The sequence below is a fragment of the Abramis brama genome, assembly GCF_963993115.1.
Source record: "Abramis brama genome assembly, chromosome: 2".
NCBI classification, from domain to species: domain Eukaryota; kingdom Metazoa; phylum Chordata; class Actinopteri; order Cypriniformes; family Leuciscidae; genus Abramis; species Abramis brama.
Genome location: NC_139964.1, coordinates 24748175 through 24762544, shown reverse-complemented (window position 1 = coordinate 24762544; position 14370 = coordinate 24748175). Strand labels below are relative to the sequence as shown.

At 34.7% G+C, this 14370-nt stretch overlaps 1 protein-coding gene across 1 annotated transcript in view; it reads left to right on the top strand.

The window, feature by feature from the left end:
- Positions 1-3264: 3264 nt before the first annotated feature.
- Positions 3265-14370, top strand: part of LOC311077897 (adhesion G protein-coupled receptor E3-like) — a 33737-nt gene continuing 22631 nt past the window's right edge. Inside the window, exons 1-13 of the mRNA XM_084106540.1 lie at positions 3265-3377; positions 7237-7506; positions 7597-7625; positions 7724-7795; positions 10737-10926; positions 11300-11416; positions 11602-11780; positions 12608-12769; positions 12845-13051; positions 13129-13361; positions 13580-13646; positions 13730-13821; positions 13904-14066. Coding sequence (XP_083962666.1) covers positions 3353-3377; positions 7237-7506; positions 7597-7625; positions 7724-7795; positions 10737-10926; positions 11300-11416; positions 11602-11780; positions 12608-12769; positions 12845-13051; positions 13129-13361; positions 13580-13646; positions 13730-13821; positions 13904-14066 — 1806 coding nt within the window. The 5' untranslated portion in view covers positions 3265-3352. The remainder of the gene's footprint in view (positions 3378-7236; positions 7507-7596; positions 7626-7723; positions 7796-10736; positions 10927-11299; positions 11417-11601; positions 11781-12607; positions 12770-12844; positions 13052-13128; positions 13362-13579; positions 13647-13729; positions 13822-13903; positions 14067-14370) is intronic.

Here is a 14370-nt window from a genome sequence, read left to right as displayed (position 1 = left end):
TCACACAGATTCAACAGAGGTTTCCTGACTTACCCTACATGTACAGTACTGAGATTTCTCTGAATTCCCTGAATCTTTACACAATATTGTGTATGGTAGAAGGTGAAATTAAATTATTGCAGTCTTGCATTCAGAAATGCGATTTTTGAATTGTTTCACAATTCTCTCATGCTCCTTTTACACTCGATCACGATACCCTCACCCTATTACCAATTTATGCTTTGCAACACACTTTTGAACAACACAACCCTTTATTGGCTATTGACAGGGATGGGTAGTATTTCAGATACATGTATTTAAAATATGTATTTGAAATACAAAATACTATTTTGTATTTTGTATTTTAAAGCCTTTGGAAAAAATCTAATGTAATTTGTATTTAAATACATTTAAGATGAGTATTTTTGTATTTTCAAAATACATAAAATACTTTTTGCCAGTCAACCTTTTTATCAAGGTACTGATTTTGTGCATCAACTAGTTCAGAGACATTCACTAGATCAGCGATTTTTTTTTTTTTTTTTTTAATAAGGTGAGAACGTCATGATCAATTCTACTTGTTGATTAAAGTTAAAATAGTGCATTATTCACTTCAGTTAACATGAAAGAATAAAAGAGCACAGACAAGTGGGAAAATAGCGTTAGCCAATCAGTCTTGACCGGTTGTTGATTTTTATCAACTAGCTTGTCAAATGTGTTTAAAGCATTACTGCATGTTAGGGCTGGGTGATATGACACTACATATCATAGCGATGATATAAATATATAGATGATATATAGATGGGCCTATTTATGGGGTAAGCAAATTTATCCGTGCAGCTTTTAGTGGGAGGGAATTATTGGAACGTTGGAGTGGAAAAAGAAGCACTGATGAATGATACACCATAAACATCTTCAGCTTTTAGTTTTATTGTACATAAAATATAATAATCAAAAAGGGGTAAATAGTGTCAAATTAATCTAAATTAATTCTAATTTAAAATTTTAGATACACTTGCTAATTCAGAGTTTGAAATTCAGTTTATGCTGTGGAATCAAAACTGACATTGAGAATTGTGAAACCATGATATTGTTACTGTGAAGTAAAATGTAGATTTTGGTCATATCGCCCATCTATATTTTTCATAGATAGCAGAAAAAGTTCCCACAGTTTTACATAAAGTAGGATTTTTTTTTGTTCACCACAAGTAATAGACTACATTGTAACCAGAAATAAGTAGCCTATATGAATGGCTGCTATTTTGCATACGTTTATTTGTAACTGCACAGCAAAATCCCCAGAGTTAAATTAACTCTGTTCAGAGAACATTTGGTCCCTCTCTAAAGAGAGTTAAAATAACTCTGAATCAGAGTTAAAGTTAATGAGATACTTAAGTGATTAATTAAGTGATGATTGGGCATTAATGATGAACACCTGCTGTTAACAAGTTCTCAGCAGAGGAGGATTAAACAACTCCATAAACAGCATTACCAGCTTCACTTATTACTAACCAGGGGTGCGTTTCTCGAAAGCATCGTTGGCCAACTATGGTCGCAAGTTCATCACAATGTCCATTGAACTCTATTGGTAACGACGGAACTTGCGACCATAGTTGGCCAACAATGCTTTCGGGAAACGCACCCCAGACTGACTTTATTTCTGTCAGACGTCTACAGAAGGTCTTATTGAGAATTAACAGAGGTTTAGATGTTGATGATTTATTGAAAATGTATGATCACCATTATAGTGATGAGTGTTTCCTTCAGTTGGGCAGTTTGACTCTTCTTGCAAGTTTGTGGTTTTTGTAACAGCTTTTACCAAAACATGTAATTTGTTACAAAGAAAGCCAAAAACAAAGATGATCAGGTGATCTAGTTTTTAACAGCAGATAGTAAAAAAATGTGCTTATATCATTACTGTCCAAAAGTGGTCATTTGATGTTAATAGATTATATTCACTAACAATACTCTCTTGCCACAGATTGGACATTTTGAATTTTTTAAATACATAATAGGGGATTTTTTTTTTTCTAAGACACAGACATCAAGAATCAGCATATGAATCTCAACAATGGTGACATGCTTCATGCTGCAATGCATGCTGGGAGCCACAATAGTATAAAACTCATGGCTCCCAGGATGCATTGCGGCATGAAACATGTCACCATTGTTGAGATTCATATGCTGATTCTTGATGTCTGTGTCTTAGAAAAAAAAAATCCCCTATTATGTATTTAAAAAATTCAAAACGTCCGATCTGTGGCAAGAGAGTATTGTTAGTGAATATAATCTATTAACATCAAATGACCACTTTTGGACAGTGATGATATAAGTGCATCATTCTACTTTTTATTGTTAAAAACTAGATCACCTGAAGATCTTTGCATCTGGCATTCTTTGCAACAAATTACATGTTTTGGTAAAAGCTGTTACAAAAACCACAAACACTCAAAAAAAAAAAAAAAGCTAGAGTCAAACTGCCCAACTGAAGGAAACACTCATCACGATAATGGTGATCATACATTTTCAATAAATCGTCAACATCTAAACCTCTGTTAATTCTCAATACGAACTTCTGTAAACGTATGACAGAAATAAAGTAAATCTGGTTAGTAATAAGTGAAGCTGGTAATGCTGTTTATGGAGTTGTTTAATCCTCCTCTGCTGAGAACTTGTTAACAGCAGGTGTTCATCATTAATGCCCAATCATCACTTAATTAATCACTTAAGTATCTCATTAACTTTAACTCTGATTCAGAGTTATTTTAACTCTCTGTAGAGAGGGACCAAATGTTCTCTGAACAGAGTTAATTTAACTCTGGGGATTTTGCTGTGTGCAAGAAAGAAAGAAAGAAAGAAAGAAAGAAAGAAAGAAAGAAAGAAAGAAAGAAAGGGCAGAGATGTGGTTAGGAATGAAAAGTCAGTAGGCCTATATGTAGCCTAGTTTCTTCATTCACTGTGACCTATACCTGCACTGGATGGCCAATGTATTTTGTGTATATTTTCAAAATACAAAATACTGTATTTGTATTTAAAAAAAAAAAAATTCACACATTTTGTATTGAAATATTTTTTTTCACTCAGTATTTTGTATTTGTATTTTATTTCCATGTATTTACTGTATGCCCATCTCTGGCTATTGATACTCAATAGATGCTCAATGTTTTCCTGAAATTATGTAAATGATGTTTGACAAGAGCACAGTGTAAAAAGCCACATTTTTTTGAATATGTGAGGTCTGTGTGTTATTCTTGTCTGAATGCAAATGCATCTTCCTCGGAAGCCGTAGTGATCAGTTTACTGTTCAGAGGCTGACAGTGGACATTCGTTTCTCTTTAGAGGATTATCAATGTGAAGCCCTTTCAAGATCACAATGAACATCATTCTTCATTTGACAGGTGAGTACCTGAATTCTTAGTTCATGTTAAACAAAATATGAATGTTCATTTAAAAAAAATATAGTTTTCAAAACAATTAACACAAATGGAGATAATAGCTTCACGGTGAGACATGTAAAGCAGTTGTGCTTTGAATTCTGGGAAAAAAGGCCTTAAGTGAATCTTATTTTATTTTTTTGATTATGTTTATTGTAGAAAATGTTAGCCTTAGATATATTATTATTATTATTTTAATATAAAATTTTAACAAATATAAGATACAAAAAGTGACAAACTTTCACACAATAAACAAGTTATGGCTCAATAGTCAACAAGAAAAATGATATAAAGAAGCCTAATTAACCTATTGAAAATTATTGCCAAGAAATGTAAAAGAAAGAAAAGGAAAAAAAAAGGAAAAAGAATGAAATCATATTATGAAAGAATATTAAACATGACATCAATTCTAGATGTTTTATAGCTTTCTTATTTACAGACAATGAAATTGTATTTAAAAACAAATTCAATTCTTGTCTAAACAAGTACTTTGTTTAGGCTTGGCTTGTAGGGAATTCCAAACCTGCGTATATTCAAACGCACATAACTATAGAACCAATTCTAAATGCGCATGTGAACGCCATCAGCGTTTCTCACAGGTCCGCGTTTAAAGTCTGTGTAGAGAGAATGGTGTCGTCTTAGCGGCCCCTAATTTAATAACAAATGATTGTTGCGACAGAAGCAAATCAATCAAAACTAACTTTAGCTGGAAAATAACTTTATTAAAGAACCGCTATAAAGCCACACTGTTAGCCCTTGCTGTAAAAAAAGGCGTAATTCAGACAGTATCATACCATATTCCATTAAAACAGTAATATACCGTAGAAAACAAAAATAGCCTACAGGAATATACTGTAAATGAACAGTGCTCAAAATCGACACTCAGAGGCTGTTTTCCCAATCACACTCTATACCCTCATTCACTATTCCCTACATTAGTTCACTAATATAGTCCACTTGACAGAGTGAATGAAAAAAAGTGAGTGAACTGGGACACTGATGAACACCTGATAAGCAGAATCACTGAAGGAGAGAGACAAACAAGAACAGAAAAAAGAGAAACACAAAAACTACAACTGACTTCCAGCCACACTGAGTGTGAAACCAGTTTACAAACCAGTTTACGATTATTTCTTTCATACATGTACAAAAGTTCTTGTTGAGAATTAACAAAGATTGAGTTAATAATAAAATTTGTTGTCACCATGATGAAGATCAGTATTTGCTTTAGTTGGTCTCTTGTCCCTTGACTTCTTACCTTTCATCTCTCTCTGACTGCTGTAACAGTGAGTTTATAAACACATTTGTTATGGCAAGAAAAAGTCAAGAGGTAGTTTATAAGGTTTTTTTTATTATTTTGTGATGATGTTACAATCATCCTGGACATGTATGATTTTCAGATTATTCCTGTATATATCCATTGAAATTATGGGTATGTCATATTTAGCATATATCTGTGTATCTACAAAATAAAATCAATATTTCTGTAATTAGGTCTTCTGAAAAATAACAATCATATAGTGCATTCAATTTTATTTTACTCCTGCGTGACTCAGACACACACAGACATCAACAATCAGCATATGAATCTCAACAATGGTGAAAAGTTTCATGTCGCAATGCATGCTGGGTTCCAGGATAATATAAAACTCCCAGCATGCACTGCTGCATGAATAATAAAAAAAAAGAAATATTGCCACCATTGTTGAGATTAATGTGCTAAATTGTGATATATCTGTGTTTCTAAAACATAGCGTTGCTCTGTTTTTTTTTGGTTTATGCATGATGTGTTAAAAAAAAAAGTCATAGTAATTTATTGCTGTAGTTTCACAGTAGTGCTAATGTAACACTTTTGATCGAGGATAAAACTCTGAATGAATAAGAATTAATTCCTTAGTGAATGAACAGGCAATATGATGATTTTGTCATCATAAACATTACAACCACAATCATTTATAAACTGTGTGTGCACAAGTGTGACTTGCAAAAACACAGCTCAAGCAGCAAAAGAAAAATGAATATTTTAGCATCAACATCCCAACTAAAGCAAGCACTGATCTCTATAATGGTAACTTCAAACAAACATTTTCAATAACAACTTCTGTATGACAGAAATAAAGTCGTACTGGTTAATAATAAGTGTAATAATGTGTAATGGCTGGAAGTCAGTCGTAGTTATTGTGTTTCTCTATTTTCTGTTCTTGTGTTTCTCTTTTCTTCAGTGATTCTGCTTGTTAACAGCAGGTGTTCATCACTAATGCTCAACAATCACTTACATATTCACTTAATTATCTCACTGCAACACTGTCTCAATGTTACTTTTTACTCATTGTAGTGTGGATTTCCCTGTGGGGTTGAAAGGGTTAACAGTGTAAGATAAAAAGACACACCCACAAAATGTATTTTACAGTAATAAACTGTAAGTTATAAAACAGGTTTATACTGGCAACACTGTTGCCAGTAGTTTACTGTACAATTAATTTTTTGGGTCACCATTGTGCAGAAGAGTAGAGCCTGTGCTTCAGTCCAGGAGAAGATCTACAAACATTGATGATTTGCTGCATGTTGCTTTATTTAACAGGCGGTGACTGTGTAGTTGCTGATCCAGTGGAAATCTTTTTATGTACAATAGTTTTTTATTGGTCTCAAATGAAAGAAGTTCACAGTTTTACTTTGCTCACATTATTAATGCATTATAAATTTTAGTTAATACATTTAAATGACAGTTGGTCAATTTAAGGCAGTCGGTTTCTGCAAGTGTAATTAGTTCATTTGAATTAGAATTTAGTGCATTTTTACAGAAACAAACTAGACTACAGTAAAGAACTGTACAATTAACAGTATTTTACTGGCAACAGTGTTGCCAGTATTTTACTGTAAAAAAACCCGGTAAGGTCTAACAGTGCAAAACAATCTCTGTTACCTTAAATTATACACTTATCTCTGTAAAGCTGCTTTGAAACAATCTCCATTGTTAAAAGCGCTATATAAATGAAGATGACTTGACTTGACTTGACTTGACTTGACTTGAAGAACAAGCTGCACTGAAAAAAATGTGGAGTAACATTTACTTAAAAAAAGCTAGGTCAAATGATTGTGAAATAATGATTATGTTAAAACACAACCAACACCATCAGATCACCTTTTCTATTTGTTCATCTGGCTGTTATAACTCAGGTACAGCAGCCAAACAAAACTTAAAGTTAATAATTTAACTTAAGGGTCAAGAGCCCAACTAAAACACACACTGATCTCCACAATGGTGACTTTAATTATGGTTTTCTCCTTCAGTGATTCTGCTTGTTAACACCAGGTGTCTTCAATGTTGGTAATAAAATATATTTTGTAAATTTTACTCATTTTAAATGGTTAACTTTTAAGGAATTAATTTGATTAATTATTACTCAATTATAATTTGTTCAATTTAATTACTTTTACAATTAATTACTAATTGAAATAGCCCGAGTAAAGATTACAAGCACTTTCTGTGTGGAAAAAGTTGCCTAGCTTTTTTTAAGTAAATGTCACTCCACATTTTTTTCAGTGTGGGTTTACTTTTTGCCTATTTACATTTATGGATTCCTGTCATAAAATCTAATAAGAATGTGTGTATAAGATAAGGAAAAATCATTAACATTAACATTAACATTACTGGTGTACTGATTTTTTAATCAACTTTTTTTTGGCATAGTCTTGTCAAAAGTGTTATTCTGTTATTCTTTAAAGAGTGAGAACTGTTATTCTCCCTGTAAAGTCCACTATATCCAGTGATTTTCTCTCTCTAGTAATCAAAGACTGATATCTGATGGATTTATCTCTCTAGCTCTGCAGCTGATGGTAATCACAAGTAACGTAGCAATTGTAAAATCTCAAGGAAACTGGTCCTGCTCTCCTCTCGTGAACACAAACTGTACAAATGCGTCCAGTTATGTGGACTGTCGTGGACAAAATTACTCTTGCAAGGCCTATTCCTGCATTCCTCGGAGTGACGGCTGCTCCTGCAAGGTCGGAACCTACAACTGCACCAGCGAATGTTACTATGAAATTCCAGATATCTGCAAATACAATGGAGATTTCCAGTCCTGCCTGAGAGGTGTGTCCAGCACTGTCCTTCGTGTGTACAGCTTCTTTGTATGTCCTATGCTGTTTTTATTCAATTTCATCCATTTTTTTCCCCTTCCAGATTTGAAGACTCCAGACAACACTCAAGGGGTATGTGAGATGAGTTTCGAAAAAATGGTCTATAAATTACATTTAATACACTCTATAATTCATGTTTACTTTTTCATTTATTGTCTTTTCTTTTTTAGAATTTAACTTCAGATCGCTTTATGAATCTTGTTGATCTGATTGCCAATATGACGGATCAAATGTCTCCTGAAGTGAGTCACGTTTCCTGTACTTGAACCAAGGTTCATTCTCAAAAAATCTAGATTTTTCCAGTTTACAAAATGTTTTGAATTGAGCTCGGTTCATTTTTCTGCCCTAAAATTTGATCGTATTTGTTAACATCTTGATACTATTACCTGTTCATAATGGACATCATACCTTGTCATTATTAAGATTTAAGATCTTTTGAATTAAAGATCTGAATTAAAATTTAAGATTTGTGTTAATATCTGCTCAAAAAACTTACTGATTAGTTATAACATTGAGCCCCAGTTTCACAGACAAAGCTTAAGCCTAGTCCCAGAATAAAATTAATGTTTGAGCTGTTGAAACTGTTTAACTTTTAAATATGTCAGTGCCATTGTTTTGTCTCAAGATGCACACCAGTAATTATTTTTTTTAGGCAATTTATAAAAGCTACTTAAAAGTCCTAATTGTACTAAGGTCTTATCTAATCCCTGTCTGTGAAACCAGGCCTTTGTCATTTAGTACGCGCGGTTCTATGGATATGAAAATTAGCCCTGCTTCCACTTACTCACTCATTTTGGCGTTTCAATCCAATGTTTTTTAATGCATTTTAATGCAAATGTGCATTAAAATAGGTGGATGGTAACAAAGCTACCCAGCCAGCAGAGCCATGTGGGGCCCAAATGGGTTTGACCTGGGTTATCTAACTGGGACCCAGCCAGTTTTGCACCCAGTTTCCATGTAGGCCCCACATGGGTTTGCCCAGATGAAATGAACACTGCTTAGTGTGCACACTACAGGCTGTTTAATGTAACACTTAATCAGTGTTGGAGGTAATGAGGTAATTAAGTGATTGAATAATGATTGTGCATTATTGATCAACACCTGCTGTAAATAATCACTGAAGGAAAGAGAAACACAAGAACAACTTCCAGCCACAGCCTTGGATGAAATCAACTGAAGATAAAATACATTACATCTCTCAAGATCTGATTAAACAACTCCACAAACAGCATTACCAGCTTCACTTATTAGTAACCAGACTGACTTTATTTCTGTCAGACATCTACAGAAGTTCGTATTAAGAATTAAGAAGAGGTTTAGATGTTGATTACTTATTTGAACGTAATAGTTTGATTTGATGTTACCATTGTGGCGATCAGTGTGTGCTTTAGTCAGGCTCTTGACTTTTCAACATTTGTTTTTTTCTAACAGCTGTGTCTGTTTGTTATGATGAGAACAGCAAGAGAAAATATAATCAGATGCTGTAAGCTGATTGATGATAAGAATATAATCATCATATGTTGGCTTAACTCATTGATATTATGTGTGAGGTTTATATGGGTAGTATTTTATTAATTCTGTTTTATTGTTGTGATTCTACAGCAAGGAAATAATATAATTTAATCAGAACATCAAACTATTTTTAACACACCATTTACATATTATGGGCTCCTGTGAGTTTTACTCGCACACAGGCATCAAGAATCAGCATATGAATCTCAACAATGGTGACATGATTCAATGGTGCAATGCATTCTGGGAGCCATGGATAAGTTTCGTATGATGCACTCAGAATGCATTGCACTATGAAGCATGTCACCATTGTTGAGATTCATATGCTGATTCTTGATGTCTGTGTGCGAGTAAAACTCACAGGAGCCCATAATATGTAAATGGTGTGTTAAAAATAGTTTGATGTTCTGATTAAATTATATTATTTCCTTGCTGTAGAATCACAACAATGAAACAGAATTAATAACATACTGCCCGTATAAACCTCCCACATAATATCAATGAGTTAAGCCAATATATGATGATTATATTCTTATCGTCAATCAGCTTATAGCATCTGATTATATTTTCTCTTGCTGTTCTCATCATAACAAACAGACACAGCTGCCAGAGAAAAACTAATGTCAAAAAGTCAAGAGCCTGACTAAAGCACACACTGATCGCCACAATGGTAACATCAAATCAAACTATTACTTTCAAATAAGTAATCAACATCTAAACCTCTTCTTAATTCTTTTCTGTAGATGTCTGACAGAAATAAAGTCAGTCTGGTTTGTAATAAGTGAAGCTGGTAATGCTGTTTGTGGAGTTGTTTAATCAGATCTTGAGAGATTTAATGTATTTTATCTTCAGTTGATTTCATCCAAGGCTGTGGCTGGAAGTTGTTTTTGTGTTTCTCTTTCCTTCAGTGATTATGCTTGTTAACAGCAGGTGTTCTTCACTAATACAAAATCATTATTCAATCACTTAATCACTTATCTCATTACCTCCAACACTGATTAAGTGTTACATTAAACAGCCTGTAGTGTGCACACTAAGCAGTGTTCATTTCATCTGGGCAAACCCATGTGGGGCCTACATGGAAACTGGGTGCAAAACTGGCTGGGTCCCAGTTAGATAGCCCAGGTCAAACCCATTTGGGCCCCACATGGCTCTGCTGGCTGGGTAATGACATGTTTAAAATGATTTTCAAAGTAATTTATTTTATTAATGCAATACAATAACCTATTTGAACAGCCTCTTGTAACACTAAATATAGAGACAATCGTTCTTCTTAATTTATATTATTATTTTTACTGAAATTATTTGCACAATTGTTAGACCTTGCACTAATGCTTAACCCTGTTAAAGAAAATTCCATAAAAAATAAACAAATGACTGTAAATGCTGGTGTACAATATGTTTACAGGGATAATGCTTTGTTTAGGCACTTGACTCAAATAATTAAACAAAAATGTACAAACAATAAAAATAAATAAAAATAGTCAAATTATTTCATATTGTTTTTAAACTTTTATAAAATGATATGGAGTTTCTTGACTATTTGACTCAAAACTCAAGGAGCTAGTTTGTCACCATATTTTGAGAATGACCCATAGATTAGCTATTACACTCTTTTGCCATAGAAATCATTTGCATTTTACAAGAAAGCATCTTTTTGTATTCGATTAGATGGCGGAAAACTATTTGAAGATTGTTGATGCTATACAGATAAAGGTTTCAGACTTGGCCAGTGCTGAAGATAAAGATAAAATAGTGTCACATGGAAACAGTTATCTGAACGCCTTTGAGAACCTGGTGTCTGTCCTGGTGAAGCCAACAGAAACATCCAACTTGCAGAATATTAGTCTCGACAATACAGGTAAAGAATCCTGGTATGTCCCTGTTTGCTTGTGTGTTTGACACATTTGAGAAACAAAACTGTGACGCTGTGAAAGGTGTGCGTCTTAGTCAAATATTTTTTTTCTGGAGAAGCCCAGCTTTTCCTGAATGTTTTTTTATTTTTTTTTATTTCAATTTATAATTGCATAATTGGTTCTAAAGACATTTGTTTTTCCACTATAAAGAAACCTTTTGTCAATTTTTTCATGAACGTTAAAGATTCTTACTGGAACTATAATGCCAATAAAAAACTTTTGGATTTAAAGGTTACAGGGCAATAAGTAAAACACATCAGCAATATATAGATAAGACATTATATCTGTTTATTTTTCTTTTCTTCTTGTGTCTTGTAGAAGTAAGAGTTCTTGCGGTTGGACCAAATGCATCTGTAAAGGACGTGCCTCTGATCCGTACAGAAAAAGCTAGCATGGATATTGGCCTTTTTGAGATTGCCATGAACAGCACTTCAAGTATGTGAGAAGTATGAACAAGTACAAATAAAAATACACACGTGAACATTTGTTTCAGCTGCTGTTAAAGCCCAATGTTTTTTTTTTTTTTTTTTGTCTGAACAAGTTTGAAAAAAGTTTATTTTTTCCCATTTTTTTGCAAATTGAAGTGACTCGATGTGATTTTATGTTGGTCTGTCACACAGGATCAGCTGCAGTGGCTTTCATGAGCTACAGTTCATTGGATAATCTACTGAAGCCAGACTTCTTCAACACATCAAATGACACGATTAAAACCATGATGTCCACTGTGATCTCAGCTACTCTTCATCAAACCAACACTACACTCACCAAACCAGTCAACTTCACCATTAAACACATCAAAGTGAGTTAATTTATATGACTCCTACAAGTCAATGTTCTGATCTAGTAACCCACATAGCAACATTTTGAGTTAAGAGCCCAACTAATGGAAACACTAATCACTGTTATGGTGACTTCAAATGAAACACATTAGAGTTAAACCCATGTTAATTCTAAATAAGATCTTCTGTAGACTTCTGACAGAAATAAAGTCAGTCTGGTTAGTAATAAGTGAAGCTGGTAATGCTGTTTGTGGAGTTGTTTAATCCTCCTCTGCTGAGATCTTCACAGATTTAATGTCTTCTTTTCTCTTCAGTTGATTTCATCTAAGACTGTGGCTGAAGTCAGTTGTAGTTCTTGTGTTTCTGCTCGTCTCTTTTTCTGTTATCTTCTTTCCTTCAGTGATTCTGCTTGTTAACAGGTTTATTAAGGCTGAGATGACTCCATATTTAATATACACAGATTTTGTGGCTCAGATAAGGTCCAGTTGTGGTTTATTTCTTTGCTCTTGGCTGAAATGTGGCATTGCTATGGCCTGCTTGTGGCCCAGATCTGGCAAATAGGAGTGGTCCGCCCAAGTGCCATCATTCCACGCTGCATGTGGGCCAGATCATCGTTCCACGTGTGCCAGATGTGGGCCGGATCTGGGACGTCAAATGTTGCTATGTGGGAAGGTTTACTGTGAGCCCAGAAAAAGATGTGTTGGAAAAAAAATAATTCTTTTTTTTTTCTGATGTACAATGTTGTGTTTACCCTGTGAAGGACTTCAACCCCAATGGTTTCAACAACTGAAAACATCTAATATTCAGTGTTGTTATATTTTCTGCATGTTCGTTCTTCTTTTTGCAGGAGTTTGACCCCGACGGTTCTCTGTCCTGTGTGTACTGGAATATCAGCGAGTGGATTGTAGATGGTTGTTCTGTTTTAGAGACCAACAGCAGCTACACTGTGTGTACCTGTGTTCATCTGTCCACATTCGCTCTCATCATGCAAACCAGCCATCCATCAGAGGTACGAGAACATTTATAGTGAGCATTGAGGAACAGCAAAGATTTGGCACTCATGTACTCTGACATGTTTTCGCAGAGCGACTCACTACTGGAGCTGTTGAATTTGGTGTGTGTGATCGTGGGGCTGGTGTTCTTCAGTTTGGCCCTGTTGACCTTTGCCCTTTGTCAGTGGAGTCCTGGAGTGAATAATGTGGCTCGAGTCAACCTCTGCATCAGTCTTCTGTTGGCTCACCTTCTGTTCCTGCTCACACAACAGTTCCTGAGCCTCATACGCCCTCATCAGGTGAGAATGATGAAGGAGCCCTACAGCTCAGCACAGTCTCACTGAGAATCATCATAACCGTCTCTCATGATCTCCAGGTGTTGTGTGCCGTGATATCAGGTGTGCTGCACTTCCTCTTTCTCTCCGGCTTTGTGTGGATGTTCATTGAAGCTGTGCTGCTCTTCATCTGTGTGAAGAACCTATCACAGATCAGCTCCAAAAAGAGGGAGGTGCTTAGCAGTGGATTCCTGTGTGTGATTGGATATACGGTTGCTCTGGTTGTGGTGGCCGTGTCTATCGGGCTGCTTCCTGAAGGATACGGCAGCGAACAGTGAGTTGTTGTTGTTGTTGTTTTTAAATTCATTTGATTAGAGGTAAATACTGCAAGGCAGCTCTGGGGTTTGTGACATTTCTGACATCTGATTAAAGAACATTTTTACAAACACTGTACAAAAAAAAAAAAAAAAAGGAGAAAAAAAAAAGGTAAACACCAGAAATCTTATTTTTGACAAATTAATTCAGTTCTTATATTATGTTTCCTCTAAACAGTTGCTGGATTAAAATTGATAAAGGTTTTATCTGGAGTTTTCTGGGTCCTGTTTGTGTCATACTAGCAGTAAGCACATTTCTTATTTCTCATGATTTTAATTTATATTAAAGGGAAAACAAAGTGCTTCATCATTATTTTCTACTTTTCAGTTAAACATGATTCTCTTCATCAACATCATCATCAGTCTGAACTCAACTCTCAAAAATCTGAACGCTGAAGTTTCACAGATGAAACAAACCAAGTAACAAACATTCAGATTCAAACACTCCATAGGAAAAAAAACCTAAAAAGTCAATAAATACACTTGAACTCTTTCTCTACAGGATTATGGCTTTTAAAACACTGGCTCAGTTTGTGATTCTTGGTTGCTCCTGGATTCTGGGTTTCTTCACTAATGGCAGGAAGGAGCTGGAGATCCTCTTCCTGATCTTGAACTCCCAGCAGGGAACCTTCATCTTCCTGGTCTATTGTGTCCTCAATAATGAGGTCAGACATCACTCAATTTACCACCATATTACATTCAAAACTGAACATGAAAGAATATTACAGTTATTTTCATGGAGGTCCTGTTCTTATTTTGGCAATCCAGGCAGTTGTTGAAAGTCCTCCTGTAGTCAGTAATTTTATACCTTAAAACAAATCTTTGATCACCAAAATAACAGTTTTCCTTGAAAAAAATTATTTGTGCTTTAAAATAGCATCAGTAATTTAGTACTAGTAGGTTTTATGAATATGCAAATCCCTCGCCCCGAAATTTGGAAGCTATGCGTGAGCCCTTTCCACGAGAAGG